The sequence below is a fragment of the Sceloporus undulatus genome, chromosome 8 (assembly GCF_019175285.1).
Source record: "Sceloporus undulatus isolate JIND9_A2432 ecotype Alabama chromosome 8, SceUnd_v1.1, whole genome shotgun sequence".
Taxonomy (NCBI): domain Eukaryota; kingdom Metazoa; phylum Chordata; class Lepidosauria; order Squamata; family Phrynosomatidae; genus Sceloporus; species Sceloporus undulatus.
This window is the reverse complement of record NC_056529.1, coordinates 31,527,458-31,547,813: the sequence shown is the minus strand read 5'-3', so window position 1 is coordinate 31,547,813 and position 20,356 is coordinate 31,527,458. Positions and strand designations below refer to the sequence as shown.

Genomic DNA, 20,356 nt, shown 5'->3' with positions numbered 1-20,356 from the left:
AGTGTCACGTGACTCTGGCTCCATTGGCTCCTCCCTCTTTCTCCGTTCAGGGCTCCCCGCCTCCACTTTCCTAGTCTTTTTTCCCCGACGCTGATTGGCGGAGCCTCTCCACGTGACAAGGTACGTGGCGGCTTCGCGGCACGTCACTAACTCCCCTCCTCCTCCGTTGGCGTCACGTGACGCTGGGCTCCATTGGCTCCTCCCTCTTTCCCTGTCTCTTGCTGGATTTCCCCGCCCCCTTCTTCCTATGCAACCCACTCCCTTTCCTTCTCCTTCAGAAGCGTTCCGGGGATCCCCGCCCACTTTCCTCCCTTTTCGCTGATTGGCGGGGCCTCTCCATGTGACAAGGGACGCGGCGGCTTCGGGGCCTACGCCACTCGTCTCCGCCTCCTCCGTTAGCGTCACGTGACGCTTGCCTCCATTGGCTCCTCCCCCTTTCTCCGAATTGTTGTGGGCTTTTCCCCTCTTCTTCTTCTGGTCTCCCCTGTCACGTGACAGGGGCCTAGACTAGGATCCGGCTCGCGGCACCGGCGAGGCTGGGACTCTCTTTGAGGCAACGATACAGAACCTTCTCCCTCCCCTCGGTACTAAGGGAAGCTTAGAGTAAGGAGCGGCAGGAGGGACAAACTTCCTCAGACCTTCCCTGGTAACCCTTGGCAACGCGGCCTTCTCCTTTCCCTGCTCCTTTCTTGCGCCTCTTGGGAGTAGCCCGAAAAGACCTTCCTGGCCTTGGAGCCCCGAGACCCGGGCTGGGCCTTTCTTTCCGGGCGGAGAGGCCTGTCGCTGTCTGTGGGACCCTGGCAGCCTCGGCGAAATGGAGGTAGGTAGGTGGCTCTTTGTGGCTTTGAAGGGCGTCAAGGCCTCGAAGGGACTCGGAGCCTCGAAGGCAGAAAGGAAAGCCATTTTAAACATACATAATTAATGAATAGGTAAAGTTGACAATGGCTGAAGGGGTGACTTTGGCCAGGCAGCAAAGGACTTCTTCTTGTTGTTGTTGTTGTCATTGTCGTTGTCTGCCTCCAGTTCGCGTCTCGCTTGTGGCAACCCCAAGGCAGGCCTATGATGTGGCTTTCTGGGCAGGTTTTGTTCAGAGGAGGTTCTCCATGGCCTTCTTCCTCTGAGGCTGAGAGAGCGTGACTCTTTGCCCAAGATGGGTTTCATGGCTGAAAGCAGGCATTAGATGAAGAAGAAGGGAAGAGAGAGTACAAAGCCGTGATTTAACGTTGAGCAAATAAGGGTTGGAAACCTTGGGGAGAAAGAGGACCTCAGGAAGGCCGAGGGTCAGAAGCATAGGATGCTAGAGTTGGAAGGGACCCCAAGAAGGGCCCTGATCCAGTCCAGCCCCATTCTGCCATGCAGGAACTCTCAATCAAAGCATTCCCATTGACAGATGGCCATCCAGCCTCTGTTTAAATGCCTCCAAGGAAGGACTGTGTTCCACTGTCGAACAGCCCTTACTCTCTGGCAGTCCCTCCTAATGTTGAGCTTGCATCCATTGGGAGGACGTTCTGGGATCATCTAGAGTTGGGTGTCATCATTGTTTAGGTGGCATTTAGGTGGTTTTTGAGGAGTACAAGGTATCCTTTAGTGATGAGAGAGGAGTCCAGGGACTGTTATAAGACCAAGGCAAGTACAGCTTGGAGAAGGAGAAGAAGAAATGCAGGGGTGACACGGTAGTGGTCTTCCGACATCTGACAGTCTGATGCCAGGACTGAAAGCAGTGGGTGGAAACTGCAGGGAAGCCATCTGAGACTAATAGCAATATGAGCTGTTCATCATTGGAACAGATTGTCTCTGGAAGAGATGAGCTCTCCTTTGCTTGACTAGATTGTTCCCACAGAATGTATGACTCCAAGATGCCTTCCAGGATCAAGTCAGACCATTGGCCAACAAGCTCTTTATTACAGGCACCGAGAGGCAGATGCAGAAGGGCTTAACAGACAGAATCCGTCATGTTTGCTCTCTTAACAAGTTTTCCTCAGAGATGTATTGTTTTGAAGCAACTGTCCCTAAGGAAATAGCGTGTACCAGTGTCTTCTCTCAAGCGAGTTGTTTGTGCGCGTCTCGGTTTCCATGCCCTGGGAAAGCAGGATGCCATAAGCACGGCTATCCAGGGACAATCTTCATTCGCAAATATTTATCTGGGCGCGAGTTTTCATTTGAACTGTCATCACCCCAATCCTTTTTGTCGACCTTTTGAAACAATTTCAATTTATTATTGTTCTCTTTAGAGAATGGAACACCTGAACATTGTGTTGGAAGAGACCGCAAGGGCCATCCAGTCCAACCCCATTCTGCCGTGCAGGAAATCCAAATCAAAGCATCCCTGACAGATGGCCATCCAGCCTCTGTTTAAAGACCTCCAAGGAAGGAGACACCTCTACACTCCGAGGAAGGAGTTTGTTCCACTGTCGAACAGCCCTTACTGTCAGGCATTTCCTCCTAATGTTGACCTGGAATCTCTTTTCCTGCAGCTTGCATCCATTGTTCTGGGTCCTAATCTCTGGAGCGGCAGAAAACAAGCTTGCTCCCTCCTCAATATGGCATCCTTTCAAATACTTAAACAGGGCTATCATATCACCTCTTAACCTTCTCTTCTCCAGGCTGGACATCCCCAGCTCCCTTAGTTGTTCCTCATAGGGCATGGCTTCCAGACCCTTCACCATTTTTGCTGCTACTGTTGTAAACTATCTCCTGCTGGCATTTAGTCAAGTGCTAAAAGTAAATCTTTTTTGGGGAAGCATCTGTAAGAGATCAACCACAATACATTCTGGTCAGCTTCTGGTGAGAATGTTGGTCCCTGTGCATCTTGTATTGTATGTCTGTCCATTGCTGCTAAAGGTCGAAATTGCCTCGGCTGATCGAAGACAAAGCTCAGCACTCCGTTTTCAACTGTGCTTCTGGCTGGCATTCAAGAAGGGTGCGATAATGACAGTAATCCATTGGGATTACTGGGTCCCAGAGTCTAGTAAGTGAAGGTGTGTTTGTCTAACAATAGGATTTCCATGTCTGCCCAGTGTATTTATTTACTCAGCAAACTGCTCAGCCTGAATTGCACTCTTCTTAATTCAGGGAAGGAAACTTGCAGTGCTTGGCCAAGAAAAGGGGACGATGGACACAAGAGGCCCATGGACTGCACTTTTCCTATACCTGGTTTAATAACTAATTGCAATCAATGGTGGTGGGGAGCTGTGAGTCATTTGTGAGGATGCTTGGATACGCATCCTTCACATTACAGTGTACAGTCACTGCTTCAGTATAGCCTCACACTTGCAAACCAGGGCTTGTTTATATTTGCATATGAATGCAGAAATGAGCAATAACAAAAATCTGTGTATTGATGATTGGGAACAGCACCTGCATTGGCTTTTGTGGCTGAATTATTTTTGTTTTCTTATTTAGGTAGAAACGTGAAGAAATGTCTTTGGAAGAACGTTTCAGGAGCATGGCCTGCATGCCAGGGGTCTGGATTAATTTGGGCCTGAATGTTTGCATACTTTTCTTTGGCACAAATACAGTGAAAAAACAGAACAAATGCGTTCAGCGTTCAGTGCTTCATGCCATCTGTCAGCATGAGGAAAGCCCTAATGCAAGAGGAGATTGTCCAGACTGACCTTAATGGTGAAGATCATACTGGAACTGCTATAGAAACTGCTCCATTCAGAACTGTTTTTCTTCCTTTCCTTGAAGTGGAGTTGGACTATAATAAAGGCCATAACATTTACCACAAACTTGACTTGTAAAGGTGCTGCGATGGGATGATTCTTCCCATCTGTGAAATGAGAGATTGCTGGGTTTCTTTTGTGCTTTAAGGTGGAATCCAGCATCCTTATCAATTTTCTGCATTTGCTATCTATTGTGTGTGTGTGTGTATTAATGGTGATGCCTCTGCATACATACCTGTGCAGTCTTGGGCATAGGCTAATGGGAACTATGCCATGAGAACATCTTCAGCGTAAGTGTAGCCATGACGGAGCCTCACAGGGTCCAGCTCACTCCTCTGCCAGGCCCGCTGAGCACCACTTTACTGAAAAAGGCGCGTCGGGAGGATGCCACAGGAGTGGAGCATGCACAGGAAACTGAACCTACAGCAGCGGCGGTTCGCATTGCTCTGACCCTTTTTGAGCCGGATCACAAGCGCTGTCCAGAGTTCTTTTATCCCGAACTGTTGAAGAATGCACGCGGAAAAGGGAAGAGCAGCTCCGCTGGAGAAAAGGTACGCGGGGATTGTTTTTGTTCTCTAAGCGTGCTAAAATTCTCAAAGCACCCAGAGCAAGGCTAAACCCGGCTTCCTTTTGCTTGGGGTGAAGGTGAACCTATCATGGGTTTTTTAGGGCTCAGAGTGTGTGTCTCATCCAAGTGGGTTTCCATGGCCAAGTAGAGAGTTGAACCCTGATCTCCAGAATCATAGTCCCACACTCAAACCATTACACCACTATGGTTCTATAGAGGGTATATCACTAATAAATCCATAGTTCTAGCTGGTGGCTATGGTCAGATTTCAGTCCTTTTATCGAATTGGTGTGCCATGAGAAAAGAACATCAGCAAAGTACCCAGCTTCAGTATTATTATTATTACGCTGAAAGCCGGATGATGAAAACAAAATGGTTTGTGTGCCCGTGGCCATGCCAAACTGTGTGCACAAGCCCCATTATTGTCAATGTGGCTCAAGCATACGCACTATTTGCTTTACGGGGGGGGGGGGGGTCCGGGACGGATCCCCGCGTAAAGCCAGGATTCCATTAAGATATTTTTTACCATTTTTCTTCCGCTACAGAAAAAAGACCTTGCTGATCCCTTCAATGATGAAGAAAAAGAGAAGCACAAAGTGGAGGCACTTGCCAGGAAGTTTGAAGAGAAATACGTAAGCTTCTGCATTATAGTTGTGTGCCTGACAAAGTCTTTTTATTCCATCTTATGCAAATGCTGTAATGTTAGGAGCATATGCACTACCAACTACTACTGAAGTAATTAGTAGTTGTAATGATTTTGGTGCATGTAGTGATGATGCAGGAGGTTTTTGTGGGTGGTAGATTTAACAATGAAACATTTTCTGGCATACCTGCTTTTCAAGAGTTGTGGGTAAAAACACAGGTCTTTCTAATTTCAGGGTGGAAAGAAGCGCCGGAAAGACCGTGTTCAGGATTTGATTGATATGGGCTACGGATATGATGAATCTGATTCCTTCATTGATAATTCTGAAGCAGTGAGTAATGAATGGAGGGCTCTGGCTCCCATTGCCTAAGCCATAGGGCAGGTGATGGAGCTGCATGCCCTCAAACATGGGCTCTCCAGTTGGGGTCAACATCAGGGACCCACATTTCCAGAAACCTGGTTTCTTAGCAGTGTTTCTAGGTTTTGCAACTGGTGTTTCTTGGGCAAGTTTCACTGCATTTGGGCATGCTACACAGGCCCAGACTGCTATTTTATTTTCTGGCACAGCTAGAGCAGGTGCAGCCAAACCAAATCTTAAAATTAAAACTCTTCTGATCTTTTGATAGAGTCATTGACTTGGAAGAGAGACCACCTCTTAGAAATTAGAAACAGGATGTTTTTGAACATGTGTTCAGGACAGAAATTGATTTTTAGTGTTGGAAGTGAGTTCAGGAGCCTTTTCACACATAGACAGATGTATACATTTTGACCTCCTTCAAACTTGTTTCATTTCGGTAGCTTAGTTAATGGTGGGGGGTCAAGGGGAAGTTTAATATTGCCGAGGAAGGGAAAGTAAAGCTGTTTGTCCAGTTTATTGCTGCATGGAAGACGACATACAGTACAATTACCCCAGTTTTGTCTAAAGAAAGTATTACAGAAAAGCTGATTAATCTCTCTCTTCTGTTCCCAGTATGATGAGCTGGTCCCAGCATCACTAACAACCAAATATGGAGGCTTTTACATCAACTCTGGAACGCTACAGTTCCGACAGGCTTCTGAATCAGAAGATGACTTTATCAAAGAGAAAAAGAAAAAATCTCCTAAGGTTTGGAATTCAAATGTTCTGGGTGCAATCCTGTGTATATGTATTTAAAGGTAGCCTTCCATAAAGTGTGCTTGTGACTGACAAGAAAGAAGAGCAATATCCCAGGGGCTTTGTTTTTCTTATCTTGCCTTGCTGGAAAGAAGCTCAAAGGCTACAATTCTTTGTGAACTTATGTTAGAGTAAGCTGAGCATAGAAAAGTTTTAATTTCCAGCATCGTCCATCATGACATCAACAATTTTGCCAGGATAAGAATTCCTTAAGGCAAAGTGATTGATCCTTTTAAAAACTTGATGTTCACTGTTCCCAGAGACACTTCATCTATCTTGGGTGAATTAATTGCTTGTAAGCAAGTGGATAGCTGGATGGGCTTGTATACTTGAACTGGGCAGTACATTTTGCTTCTGCTTTTTACACGGAGATGGCATTCAACACCTGTTTTAACAATGTGCTTTAACTTCTAGAAACGGAAATTGAAAGAAGGAGGTGAGAAGATGAAGAAGAAGAAAAAGGATGATTCTTATGACAAGGAAAAGAAGTCTAAAAAATCTAAGTTTCCCAAAACTGGGTAAGAGTCTGCATTGTTATAATGTGATTGTTGAAATGGTGAATGCCTCATCCTTTGCTCAGAAAGAGTAGTCAGGCTTCATTGGAGGACTTCTGAAATGAGAAAAGAAGAAGATCAGTTTGGAGAACTGGTGTGATCCACATCCTTGTTCTAGCTATTAATTTCCTGCTGTGGTGTAAATGAAATCTGGTTTCATTAGTAATATGTCTCGCAGGAAATTTATGGCAGTAAGTGAGATGAGTGAACAAGATAATTTGACAGTGCAAAAATTAACATTGCAGATAATAAAATGAGTCAATTAGAAGGTCTTATGTCGCAGAGCTAGTCCAAATGATCCCAGCAGCCAGTCTGCTTATCTCCATGAATGATCTAATTCATGTAGTTGGTGTAAGGCTTAAAGTGGCAATTTACAGAACATTTCAGCGGCTGTTTTAAGGATTAGAAAAACACTGATTTTTGTTCTGATTGTAGAAGTATATGATGCACTCTTCTGAGATTGCCAATTTTAAATACTATTTTAAACAGAACAAAAAACAGGCAAACAAGGGAGTGGAAAACCCCTTGAATTAATTTTTTGCTCTGGGGGTTCAGGATGATGATTCATTTGTGACTGTCTGGGATTTATGTGTTTTTAAAGCAAGGGAGCCTATAGGAAGGGACTTCAACCCATAAATCTTTTTGAACAGTTGTGGGTCACTTTTATATTTGCTCTGATTTGTCTGGCATCCTAAGGGAAAGTGTTAGATCTGTGGTGCTGACACTGAAGCTCAGCCTACTCTCCATAGATTTCAGGTTACTGGATTAAGAATAAGTGAGTGTCAGCACACTGGCTTGTAGAAATCTGTACAATGAGCAAAAGGTAAAAAAACTAGTAAAGTTGTAGGTGGTAAGCTGGTTGGGTATATTGCTTTTCTTTTATGTATCTCTCCCTCTGTGTTGGGAATAATACTGAGCCTCTCCTACAGTTTCACAGCCCTGAATGCAAGCAAGGAGAAGAAAAAGAAGAAATACTCAGGCTCCCTGAGTGTCAAGGAAATGCTGAAGAAATTTCAGAAGGAAAAGGATGCTCAGAAGACAAGGAATGATGAGCCAAAGCTTCCTGTCCCCTGTGTGGCTGAAGCCACAGTCCCACGGGAAGTAGAGAGCATGCCCGACCCTCTTCTCTCCCTCTTTGGCCACACCAGTGACAATGAACTGCTTCAGGCAGCCACAGCCATGGACTCCCTGAGTGACCTTGATCTCGAACGGCTTCTCTTTGAATATCCAGAAGAGAGCCGATTCCAGGACATGGATGATGGGAGTGATTCCCTTGGGGCGAGCCTGGAGCAGGATGTCAAGCAGCCTCTCACCCTTCCTGATGGACTCCCCGCACCCTTGGAGAAACGCATTGAGGAACTTAATCAGGTACTGCCAAAACAGCAAGCCCAGGAGTCATCCTGGCTAGGAAACAGGCCTATACTGAACCAAGTCATTGGCCCTTTTAGCCAGGCGTTGTCTGCATTCCAGGGTTTCGCACAAACTTTCCCCAGCCTTCCCTGGGACCTTGGGACCTTTTGCACCCTCATCTTGGGACCTTTTGCACCCAGAGCATGTAGTCAACCAATAAACTGCAGGTGTCCCTCCAGCCAGTTGCAAGGCATCCACAGGGTTATTGTTGTTTGCCTACATGTTTTGAAGAATTGTTTCCTGGAAAGCCAATCTGTAATGACATGGCACATAAGCAGGCAGTTGTGGTAAATGTGGTCCCCTGGTAGTCTTTATTTCAAGTGAGGAATGAGAATTGTGAGTGCCTAGTTAGTAGAAGTGAAAGATTTATTGAGTGGGATTATTCTCCTGCTACCAAGTACATTTGGGTGGCCATGCACCTTGTTTGGGAGAGGCCTTTAGTTTGGTGCAGGAGTTAGTAGGATGAGTATCAGTGAGTTTCTTTTACTCATTTTTGACTCTATTGGTTAGTAACTGTTCTTTTCATTATGAATTAGGCTGCCAGAGCTGCAGAAGGAGAAGTCAAACACAAATTCTTCAACCAGGACATGAACAGCATTTTATTGGAGTAAGTCCGAAATGCACCATATGAAGCCTGTAAGCTCTTGTGGGAGGGGAGAATGGAAGCTCTGTAATATTCTGCGCCACAGCAGCTATGTCCCACAGCCTGGAACATCGTTGGTAATCCCCAGTCTTAAGAAATCTTTCTGGCATTTAGGGGAATTGATCTGAGGCCCCAGTGCCCCCCTGTACACTTCTGGAGATGAAAGAATTGAGCACTTGTGACAGAGTTGTGGAATCACGTCAGTCACACTTTTTCTGGACCATTGCATCCCACACAATGTGCAAAGGAACGCCAGTTTGTCACTAGAAGATTGGAAGTGTACCTTGAAATGCAGCGGAAATGCTTCTGTTTAAAATTAGTACAGCAGCAGAAGGGATTTTTCTGTTACAGCTTTCTGATTGTGGAACCACACTGCTTACAGAAATCTGCTAGAGCTGTCTGCTATTTGATTAGTCCTTTAAAACATTTCTATTCAGACTAGCCTTTGATGCCAAGTAATGCTTTGCCGTTAATGTTTTCAAATTGCCTTTTTATGACAATTATTTTCCAATTGTGACTTCTTAATTTTTAGAGGACTTTAAAGTATTTTGCCTGGGTCAGCTCATTCTGATAATGGAGAGAGTGACCTGGGTGGCCTTAGGGGAGGCAGAGAGCTAAATTGTTCTCCTTTTTTGCTGTCTATAGTATAGAGCTACAAACCCGGGAGCTGAGCAGCCAGATGCGATCCGGGGTATATGCTCATCTGGCCTCCTTTTTGCCGTTCAACAAAGATACTCTCCTCAAGCGTGCCCGCAGACTTTACCTCTGTGAACAGGTATGTAATCACAGAAGTGCAATGCCACTGATCACTTTCAGGGACAGTATTTCCAGATTTTAGAAGAGCTATTTCTTTGTTTAATGCACTTCATTACACAAGGAATAGAAATCATAAACTATTATTATTATGCTTTATTTATATAGCGCTGTAGACTTACACAGCTCTGTACATACAAACAATAAAATAGATTAAGTAAATCTGCCCATGGCGTACAATCTAAGAAATAATAAGATAATACCTATAAATAATACATAACAATACTGGAAAGGGTTCAATAAAGTAAAACAGGCAACAAATTAAAAACGTCTAATAAACATCTCTTTCTAGGTTAAAGGCTTCTTATGGTTATAGGAATGTGTGCCTTTGAATTGCAGTGCCTTGACCATTCTTGGGACAAAGGGAAATGGTTATCTAAAGATGTTCCCACAATGGATTTTTAACTGAGTCGCCCCTTCCTTTACCCTCAGAACACATTCTTGGTAGAAAAAAGAAGTTTTGCTCAGTCAAAGTATTTAAACATTACTCTTCCACATAAGTGAAAGTAATTCATAAGTTGCTCCTTCCCAGAGCAGAATGTTTTCCTCCTATCTATTTCTGCTCTAACCACTGAAAATATTGGTGATCAGCAATGCCAAGTGGCTAGTTCTCATTTAGTGAGCAGGCTTGTTGGGAAAGATCAGGCCTTAAATGATGCAAAAAGTATGATTTCATCCAGCTTTGCCTGACACAAATCATGGGACTGACTGTGTTGATGCTGTTAAACATGATAAATAGAGGGTAAATCCTTTATTCTTTCTGCTTCCTTCAGGGTGGTCGGTTGAAGGAGCCCCTTCAGAAATTAAAGGAAGCCATTGGCAGAGCAATGCCAGAACAGATGGCCAAATACCAAGACGAATTCCATGCACACACCCAAGCCAAGTTTGCCAAGTATGTATGTTGGCTGTATAATTCCTTCTCATTTGTTTTACCTGCATACAAGTTTATGCAAGACTTTAAGCACTGATGGATCATTGTTGACATATTACTGAGGTATCTCTGTTGCCTCTTGTGTTGTGGTTTTAACCGAAACATTGTGAGGCAGTGATATATTTTGGGGGTAGGTCCTGTAGCCGCCCTGTTGCTTTCTTTTTCTCAGGATGCTTGAAGAGGAAAAAGACAAGGAGCAAAGAGACCGGATTTGTTCAGATGATGAAGATGATGATGATAAGGGAGGGAAACGGATCATGGGACCCCGGAAGAAGTTTCATTGGAACGATGAAATCAGGTTTGCAGAGAGACAGAAAATAGTTGGGGAGTACTGGCAGACCACAAAAGATGGTGGCGTCATCACATACAGCTTGCAAATTTGAGTGTTGCCCACCCTGACCCACATGGAGCAAGGTCACACCAATTCCTAAGCATTTGCATTGGCTCCTTATTTGCTGCCAACTCATATTCCAGGGGCTGGCATTCACTTGTAAAGCCCTATCTGAAAGACTGCCTCACACATCATAATTTCTATCTGTTAGAAGTTGTCTGCTGGGGCCCTACTTTGTAGTTCTTCCACTTAATGGCTTTTAACTTCATTTCATTTCTTCTGTTATAATGTTAACTGCAATCCCCTGTGGATGAAATGTGGTGTATTTATGTTAAAATATATATTTTAATGCTAATATCTTAAAGAGTACAGTAAAATAGATAGAATTGAAAGGTATAGCAGTGTTAGTCTGTAGAATTAATATGTATAGAGATTTTGTAGCAAAATCTCGAAGGTGCTAGAAAATCTCTATACATAGTAAAATAGATAGAGATAGATATATAGATACACACACAGTATGAATATACTGCATTCCAAATCTGAATAAATATACTGCATTCCAAATTTGAATGTTCAACTGACAGATCCCAGTTAGAGTTAAAACACCTTTATAAAATGGGGTTAAACTGTGTTGTGTGTGTGTGTTGGAGCAGGGGGTGATGGGTCTGGCTAACCTCGGAAGAAACCTTCTCCCCTCCTTCAGGGATTTGCTCTGCCAGGTGGTGAAGATCAAACTGGATGCATATGACCTCGAAAAGAACAAAGCACAGTCACTGGAGGATTATGTGAAGACCTTCCTGGATGGGGAAGTCAGATCTCTTTGGCCAAAGGGCTGGATGCAGTCCAGGTGAGAGGGAATGTAGAAGGAAACTAGCTGTGTACTTCCAAGAGATGTAAAATAACCAAATATTTTGAAGCAATAGGAGAAAAATTAGGGTTTTTTTTTTTTAAGGGAGGAAATGAAATTTTCAGAAAATTGAAAAAAAAAATGCAGCATTAGCCTCCTTTACACATTGTCAGTCACTTTGTTAATTTTGGAACATAAAATACATTTTTGTGGGTTTCTTGAGCTATGTAGCCATGTTCTAGAAGAGTTTATTCCTGATGTTTCGCCAGCATCTGTGGCTGGCATCTTCAGAGAATGCTGGCATGGAAGAGAGTGGGGTATACACATCCTGTGTGACCCTGATATACTTCCAGTGGACAGGGTAGTCGAAAGAAGCCTCTTTACATGGTTCCATCTAAGCTATAGCAGGTGTTGTCTGCATATTCTTGTGGCATTTCAGTTTGCAACCATAAGGTTTAGAATCTTAAGTTTCTCTTTTAAAAAAAGAAAGAAAAGAAAGTGATGATTCTCAGGATTTGTAGAAGAGGCGCCAGGATCTCACAGTTGCAGGAGTCATTCCTGCTGGCTGGAGATCTCATTCCTGCTTTGACCAACAGGTCTGGTTGAGCTTCTCACTCCCACTTCCTTTTTCAGAACTTTATTCAAGGAGAGCCGGCGGGGACACAGTCATCTAACTTCACTCCCGTAAGTTTCTTTACTGTGATAGTATGGCAGATCTACTTGCAAACAACAAATGGATCCTGTCCTTGTACTTTTCAGTCCACTGATCAAGTTTAGCTACCAGGTGTCTAGAATATCACTCAAAATGCAGTTGTCCTGCTAAAACTGAATTTACCCCTCAAGCTCTGAAAGGGTCCCAACTTTTGTAATGAACGCAGGACAGTCTGAGGTCTTCTAGTTCAGCCATCTTTGGCAGGTTTCATCACACTGGCATTTCAGGATCTCCTGGATATCAAACAAGCCTCTCTCTTGCTTGTGTCTTCCTACAGAGCAAAGAAGAAAGTTGTGGCACCACAAAAGGTGAAGGCAAAGGTGAGCAAACTGCCTGGACTCTTCAGCAAGCTCTCATTCCCAATATGGTCTTGCTGGGGAAGTGGAAATGTGTGGAAAGACAGTTTCTTTTTGTTTGTATCAAAATGGCTCTCTACACAGCCACTCATATTTTCCGTATAGTGCACCACTATTCTATGTGATATTTTCCTGGTTAAACAGACTCCCTTATCTGGAATTTCTTTACAGAGAGGCTACTTTCACCTGAATGGTAGATGTAGGGTTCAAAGTGGCAAGGAGGTAGTATTTCCTTCTATTTTTCCACAGTAAAGATTGAGTCTTCCTTACCTGGAATTCCAAAATCCGAAATCATCCAAAAAATAAAAAAAAAATAATGGGTGGTTAAGATAGTGAGGCGGGTTACAGACCGCCGAAATGCGGCGGTCTGCTGCCGCCGCCGCTTGCAGCACCCGGGAGCCACAGCGGTCAAACTGCGTGACTCCCGGACGCTGCAAAGGAAGGAGCGCGGAAATCGCGCTCCTTCCTGGGCCCCGGAAAAGACGCCGTGAGGTGCTAGTCGCGCACTCACGGTATCACTTCTGGGGCACGACGTGCGGACGCACAGCGTCCGCTACGTCAATATGGCGGTGGCTGTGTGGAACAGACACCACCATTTGTCACGGACTCTGTCCATGATAGGGTTAGGGGTGTCTGGAAGAGACATCCCTTATGGCGGTCTGTAACCCGCCTGACTTTTGTTTTCTGATGGTTCAGTGTACACAAACCTGGTTTTTAAGCACAAAGTTATTAATAATTACCTTCAAGCTGTGTGTATAAGATCTATATGCAACATATTTTAATTATGTTTTTAGACTTGGGTTCCTTCTCCAAGATAGCTCTTTATGTGCATATATGCAAATACAGGTATTTTGAAATCCAAAATGGTCCTGGTCTCAATCATTTCAGATAAGTTAGACTCAGCCTGTATAAACATACCAAGATGATCCTAGACTTGGTTGTTGTTGTGTGCCTTTAAGTCATTTCTGACTTACGGCAAACCAAAGGCAAACCAATCACACGGCAGTTCATTGGTTTAGTATTGTAACATCGGCTGCCTGTTTGTTTCCAGGCCCAATTTTGTATGCTGGTGTTTGCCCTTGAAAAACCCATGGTTTGGCAGTGCACCTCAAAAGGCAGGTTGTTTATCTTAAATAAACTCCTGTATTGCAGCCTCCCCACTTATATCTTTGCTCCTGAGTGTTCAAACAACACTTTTCAAGCCTTTTGCAAGGCCTAGCTGGTTTTGTTTTAAATAAAAGCAGAATTCCTTTCCAGGTACCAAGTAATATAGGTGAAAACTCCCACAGAGTTTACTCAGTCCTTTAACATATTCAGTTTAGAGTGCTTTGGAAGTTTAAGTTCTCAACCCTCTTGAGTCCTAATTCTAGGAGAAAATACAAAACATAAATAATGTGCCCCCTCCTCATCTTTTAATTACAACAGAGATGACATAATTTACAACTCTAGATTGACTAATGTGCCTTCTCCTTTTTCTCAGGAGCCTTCTGGTAAACCAGACAAGAAGATGCCGCTTTCTGTCCCGTTGATCCACTCGAGTGGCACAGTTTCTCCAGAGTCTCAAGGAGCTGCTGTTGGCCTCAGCCCGCAGACTAGGGAGCTCCTGGCCATGAGTTCAACTCCAGTTGCCAGCAGCTCAGTCACACCAGCTGCCTTCAATATGGATGATTCTTTGAATGAGGACTTAATCCACAATGCTGCTTCATCCCTGGAAGCCGTCTCCAAGGAACTGGCTGTGTTGAACAGCCGAACGGGTGGAAGTCCTGATTTCACCCTTCCTGCAGCCCCAAAGATGCCTTCGGAGAAGCCCCCTGTCCAAGCAGCACTGGAAGAGAAGAGGCCTTTCTCCAAACCAAGCCCTTCACCTGTATCATCATCTTCTAGCAGTTCCCTACAGTCTCCCCTCAACTTCCTGGCTGAACAGGCCTTGGCATTAGGCCAGTCCCCTCAGGACAAAAAGGCCGAGGGCTCCACTTACAAAGACCTGCCCTCCCAGACTCCCCCAACTAAGGTCCCAGAAACCCACCAGCCGAAGCCGAAGCATCACAGCCTGCCACGCACAGTTCATGGACCCCTGACATCAGCCCCTGTGCAAACACCCCAGGTGAAAGTATTTTCCTTGAGTGCTCAGCAGCCGAAGACTTTCTCACCATCACCTCCCTTTGTGAAGCTGCAGAGTCCTAAAGCTGTCTCCCCACTCCCCCAGCGCCCCCTCCTCCAACAGCAGCAGGTGAAAACTCCCATCAAAGCACCAGGATTCCACTCTTCCTCCTCTTCTTCCTCCTCTTCCACCATCTCTCCAGGATCTGGCAGCTCTCACAAGAACCCTAGTTCTGCCTCTGTGTCACTAAGCTACACAGGGAAGCACCTAAATAGCTCTGGCTCCTCAGGACAATCTTTCAAGTCACCCTTTGTGGCGCTGTCCAGGCACATGGCTTCGACCAGTGGCTCTACATCAAGCATTTCTACAAACCAGAGCTCAACCCCGGGCAATTTGCTGCCAGGCGCATGTCTTCCTTCTGGGCAGGCTCCCAGTCGCTCATCGCCCAGTTCTATGGTGAAGAAGACTCTGGTCTCCCAAAAGTTGACGTTGGTAGCTCCACCAGGGGGTCCAAATGTCAGTTCAAGTGGAGGGACACAAGGGGTGGCCAAGTTGCTGACCTCCTCCCTGAAGCCTGCTGTGGTTAGCAGCACTGCATCCTCTACCTCTATACCAGTAAGTGACCTCTTAGAAAAGCCAGTTGTTGAATACGTGCATGATCTTACACATTTCTTGCAAATTTCTTGCCCTCTTTAGCTTATGCTGTAAAATGCCACATAGAATCCTAGGGAACTGAGGTCAGGGTTTGTTCATCTAGCCCAGTGATGGAGAACCTTTTACAGACCGAGTGCCCAAACTGCAACCCGGACTCCACTTATTTATTGCAAAGTGCCACATCCCTCTGGCTTTCTAGTAAGAAACTCTGGCAAACTCTGTGCTAAGGCAATAGCATGTGTGCCCACAGAGAGGGCTCTGAGTGCCACCTCTGGCACACGTGCCATAGGTTCGCCATCACTGATCTAGCCTGTTCCCTCTGCAAGTGACTCTCCGTGGTTTGTAGCAGATGACTTTCCTATCCTCTGCTACTTTGGAATCTTAATGTGAATAGTCTTTTAAGGACCCCTGAATTCCCTCCCTCTTGAGGAAAAAAGGCCACCAGCAGGCCACCCTTTTCAGGCGGTCTGTCCCAGGCCCTAGTTAGCGCTGAACCAAACACAAAGCAGAAATGCAAAGTTGAAGGCTTTCATGGCTGGCATCCATAGTTTTTTGTGGGTTTTTCAGGCTATGTGGCCATGAAATGTTTGCCATGGAAGATCTTGTTACAATTGTCAGTGTTTGTTTTAACATTTTATTTGTTTATTTAGAGCATATATATTCTGCTTTTCAGCCACAAAGCCTAAGAGCAGTATACAAATTGTTAATTTGGCAATTCCCTGCCCTCAGGCTTACAATCTAAATAAGGCACCACAGAGTAGGAAAAGGGAATGGCAGTGGGAGAGGGGATCAAATTGTCATTGGCTGCTGAGTAATTTCTGGTGACAAAGGAGGGTGAACTTGCCTTCCTGGGAAGGTCAGAGCCCACTGGTATCCTTCCCAGGGCTATATGTTGCCCTCCATGTGGCACTTCCCACATTGAGGACAAAGGCCATTACTTCCTGCTAGTCTGACTGGTTCTTTCGCTCCTCTTTCCAGAAGGGAGCCAGCGGAGCAGTGCTGCTAACCAGTTCGTCTTCCTTGAATGTCCTCTCGCCCTCTTACAAGCCCAGCAACCCGAAGCTGCCTACTGCCCTCAGCTCTACCCCACTGGGGATTATCTCACCCATCCATTCCTTCCCTCTTCATGTGATTTCCTTCAGCTCTGAGTCTCCACCTAAAGCAGGGGTGTCGAAGGATGCCATCGTAACAGGACCAGTCCCAGGGACTTTCCACCACAGTCTTGGCCATAGTAAGTAATGCATGTGAGTAGTGGGAGCAGCCATGCCCTTGAGGCACTGGTGCAAATGGCCACCTCTCAGGCTGCTGCAGGGGGCTTGATGATGGCTATTCTGTTTGTGCAAGAAGGAATTTCGACTGGGATAGGCTTCGGGTGGTCTCTCTCTCCTTCAGTAGTGTGTTGGGGTCTTTGAAGCTGATCCTGTTCTGGAATTCAAGTCTTGTCAGCTAACTGCCTAGGGCAGTGGTTCCCAAACTTTGGTCCTCCAGATGTTTTGGCCTTCAGCTCCCAGAATCCCTGACTGCTGGCCAAGTTGGCTGGGGCTACAACTTGACCAGAGTTTTGGAACCCCTGGCCTAAGGCACCAACATTTGTGCACTGGGTTTAATGATAACACTTGGGGGCATCTAAAATGAACTGTGAAAATGAAACTAATATAAACTTTTGCCTATGGTGGATTTTTCAATTCTTTCTCTCTTCTTGAAAGAAACTAGAATACTGTTTTTAGCTTGTAGCAATTTGCTCTGAAGGTGTCTGGTAATTTCAGTTTTGGGTTGCACCACTGGGGACACTAAAAGCCCTTCTTTTTGTATTTCTTTCAGATACATCTCAGCTACATGCTAAAGGGTCCAACTCGCAGCCACGGAAATTGTGACAGCTCTGAAAGAGTGCAACAACCGCTGAAGTGGGGCCACCATGAAACTGAGCAGTGGACACAAGGGGGTTCTCCCCCACTCACTCTTGTTATTCTGACTTAAATGGGAGTTGAGCGGGGAGGATCTTTCCGACTTTGGACCAGGAGTTTTCTATGGGGATCTGTGCCTCACCCAGAAAAGGAAGCACTTACGTGGCACAGTTGTGGCAGCTGCTCTTATTCCATGTACTCCAGCCGCCCAGGCAGGGAATGGAGTGACACAGGCAAGTTTGTACAAGCCAAGCACTAGCAGAGCCTTGCTGCCAAGTATCTGTGGATCCAATTACCTCCTCATCGATGTTGAAGTGGATTACAGGAAGGTGCTTGTTCTTTTCTTGACTCGATCATATGCCATATTGCCCCACCCCCATACACACACACACACACACACACGCACTCTTTCTGATGGTACCCAGAATAAAGCTGTGCTCATGTTGACCGGAAGATTGACCTTCCTCTTGTGGCAGCTTTGTAAAGTCAGTCAGCTCACTGGTCCTCTGAGAAGGAAAGTAGAGACTTCAGAAGCCTCAAGATGCATTCATGAACACTGAGCTGAATTTGTGGCTTTCATTTTTCTTTTTCTTTTGCTTCCCTGCCTGACCTCTTCTGTTTTTTGTTTTGGGTAGGCTCCATTAGCTGCTCCTTGTCCCCACCTTGTCATTACCCCTGAATGTCCAGCATCAAAAAAGACCCTTCCCCACCCACGCATGACGTTGTGTACAACGAAGCTGTAATTTCAGTGCCTTTTATGGTGGAGCAAGAGTGCAAAACATTTCAAGCTCATGTAGTATGTGAACTCCCTCAAGCTTTTTTTTTCCTTTTGACATTTTCTTATTTTTAGAGCTGTATTTAAGGTGCACTGGGCTTTATGTAGAGGGGTCCCTCCCCTTTGGTGACATGGCAGTCTCCAGGCAGTTGTGCAAGATGGCCAATGCCAAGCAACTTGAAGCTGTGACTTAAGCTTTACTTCTGAAGCTATTGTCCTGAAACAGCCAGCATTCCATAAAGAGCTCAAGATCATTTTTTTTTCTTTTGCTCTCACAGGAATTATCTATGACCATTTTTTGCATATGCAGCCATGCAGGGGCAGGAGGAGCTGGCCTTTTGTAGGGCTGCAGGAAGAAAACTAAGCCATCAGGAGGTGCTTAGTTTGCATCAGGGTGCCTGCATGCATGTGGATTAGGGCAATTGGATGGAAACCATGCCAATCCAATGAATGCAAACTGGGCTAGAACATCTTTATCTCAAGAGACTTTCCTGGCAGATTCTGCCAACTGTTTCTCAAGCTGCTTAGCTGTTTTGGAGGCATTAGGAAGATGGTGGAAGCTCACCAGGGTTTGCTTATATTCTTCAGTGATGCTCTTGGCTTGGAAGTTTTCAGAACTGACCAAAAGAGCTACCACTCCTAGCTAGTCCTTCTGGCTTTGAGGCAGTGGCTGGCATCTTGATGGTTCTGTAGGCTAATTGGTGAAAAAGGACCAAATCCTTCACTGACTTGTTGCCCTGACATGTTCTGGGGAGGAGAAAGGCAGGGAATAGCTAGGACGTGGTACACACCCCTCCTCCACCCAGAAGCCCCTTGCAAAAGGTTTCCTGGAACAAAAAAATCTCTTCGTAGAGTGGCGAAATCATGTTAGGCCCTCTGGTTGCCAACTGACTGATACTCTTTGTCTCAAACCTTGGTGCAGCCCAGTGGCACCCTCCCCACAAAAAACCCCTCTTATTTTACCTGCCTAAATTGAGGACTGCTTTCTGATCATAATCTAGAACTCTTCTTTCTTAAGTGTCAGTTTGCTCATTGTTCCTCTGAAACAGAAAATACTTGATCTTTAGCTCAGTTTAAAAAAAAACACCATTCTATTTGGATTGTGACCTCCAAACCAAAGTTTGGAGAGCAGTTATTTCTTTTGACATACTAGTAAGCTCTTTTGTATTTCTTTCCATCAGAATGAATTTGAGACTTGCTCACCACAATCAAATTCGTTTTTAAAACCAATCAATTAAAGTAAGCATACACACCCCTTAAGTTACAGAAGAAGAGCCAAAGACCAAATCTGAAGCTTGCCAATTCTGAAGCACAGAGATGTGAAATGAGTGTCCTTTGTTTAGTTGTGTCCTTTTTGGTCAAGGCTCAATCCTGCTGTCTCTTGATTGCCTTTTAAGAGCAGCTTCATTTTCATAGGAACTAGTGCTCAGCACTGGGCAGGATTCAGGCCATGCTTAAGTCCTTTCTTGCTGTCATTCAGATGCTTCTGTCACCACATATCTGTACTTGCTGAAGCTGGAGCGGAAGCCCCATGTTGTAGAAAGAAACTTCACAAAGCCTCTTGCCTCAGGGAAATGTTCTACGGTGGAAATTCTGTGCGATTTCTTCCCCGCCTGCTTTTTTCAAACCCCCCCCCCCTTTTCCTTTTGCGTTTTAAAAAGCGAGATAAACAGAGCCACGGCAAGGCAAGATCTAACCGCCAGGGCCTGTGAACAACAGCAGAGCACCACATGTCTCTCTGCCTTGGCTGAAGACCATTTTGCTAGGTTTTGTTTATGGTGGGCATGCGCACCACCAGATGGCACTTAAAACTTAGAAAAGCAGTTTCTTTGTGTGCAGAAAGAGCTGCGATTTATTTTTGTGTGTGTCGTGGGGGAGGGAGGGAGGGGGCCCTTTCTAGATAACCAGGAGGGTGGAGGTGACAATTAAAAATGGTTAATCTTGTATACAGCAACGGAATAAAATTGTTTTTTCAGTTTCCAAAAACGCTGCTTTCATTTTTCTCTCTTTTGAAAGAGGAGCCGGTGGAGGAGCTGTTCTGTGGACAGAGTTCATTCCCCACGTCTCCAACGAAAACTGATCAGGTAGAAGGGTAAGATTTCTGCCTAAAACCTGCTGTCTATCACAGAGGACAGAAATGGATTTGATAATCAAATTGAAAATACAAGGTGGCTTCCCAGGAGGTGTGTCAGGAATGTTTTGGACACTTCCAGAAGGGTGGAAAGTGGGTAGACGCACCCTTCCCAGAAGGACAGGAGCAGAGCTGTCTGAACGAAAAGAACTATGCCACTCCTTC

General features: G+C 45.1%; 1 protein-coding gene across 5 annotated transcripts in view; it reads left to right on the top strand.

Moving 5' to 3' along the window:
• Positions 1-22: 22 nt before the first annotated feature.
• UBN1 (ubinuclein 1) overlaps positions 23-20,356 on the top strand; it is a 26,532-nt gene continuing 6,198 nt past the window's right edge. Inside the window, exons 1-17 of one of the 5 annotated variants that reach the window (XM_042437686.1) lie at positions 23-120; positions 3,403-4,216; positions 4,779-4,865; positions 5,112-5,207; positions 5,847-5,981; positions 6,444-6,547; positions 7,513-7,951; positions 8,530-8,600; positions 9,282-9,411; positions 10,223-10,341; positions 10,550-10,678; positions 11,415-11,558; positions 12,192-12,242; positions 12,548-12,590; positions 14,107-15,342; positions 16,360-16,612; positions 17,203-20,339. In XM_042437686.1, the coding sequence (XP_042293620.1) occupies positions 3,968-4,216; positions 4,779-4,865; positions 5,112-5,207; positions 5,847-5,981; positions 6,444-6,547; positions 7,513-7,951; positions 8,530-8,600; positions 9,282-9,411; positions 10,223-10,341; positions 10,550-10,678; positions 11,415-11,558; positions 12,192-12,242; positions 12,548-12,590; positions 14,107-15,342; positions 16,360-16,612; positions 17,203-17,255 (3,339 nt within the window). In that variant the 5' untranslated portion in view covers positions 23-120; positions 3,403-3,967 and the 3' untranslated portion in view covers positions 17,256-20,339. Of the gene's footprint in view, positions 121-315; positions 825-3,402; positions 4,217-4,778; positions 4,866-5,111; positions 5,208-5,846; positions 5,982-6,443; positions 6,548-7,512; positions 7,952-8,529; positions 8,601-9,281; positions 9,412-10,222; positions 10,342-10,549; positions 10,679-11,414; positions 11,559-12,191; positions 12,243-12,547; positions 12,591-14,106; positions 15,343-16,359; positions 16,613-17,202; positions 20,340-20,356 lie in introns of those variants that run through there. The other 4 variants (XR_006100521.1, XR_006100520.1, XM_042437685.1 and 1 more) reach the window with 4 other exon arrangements.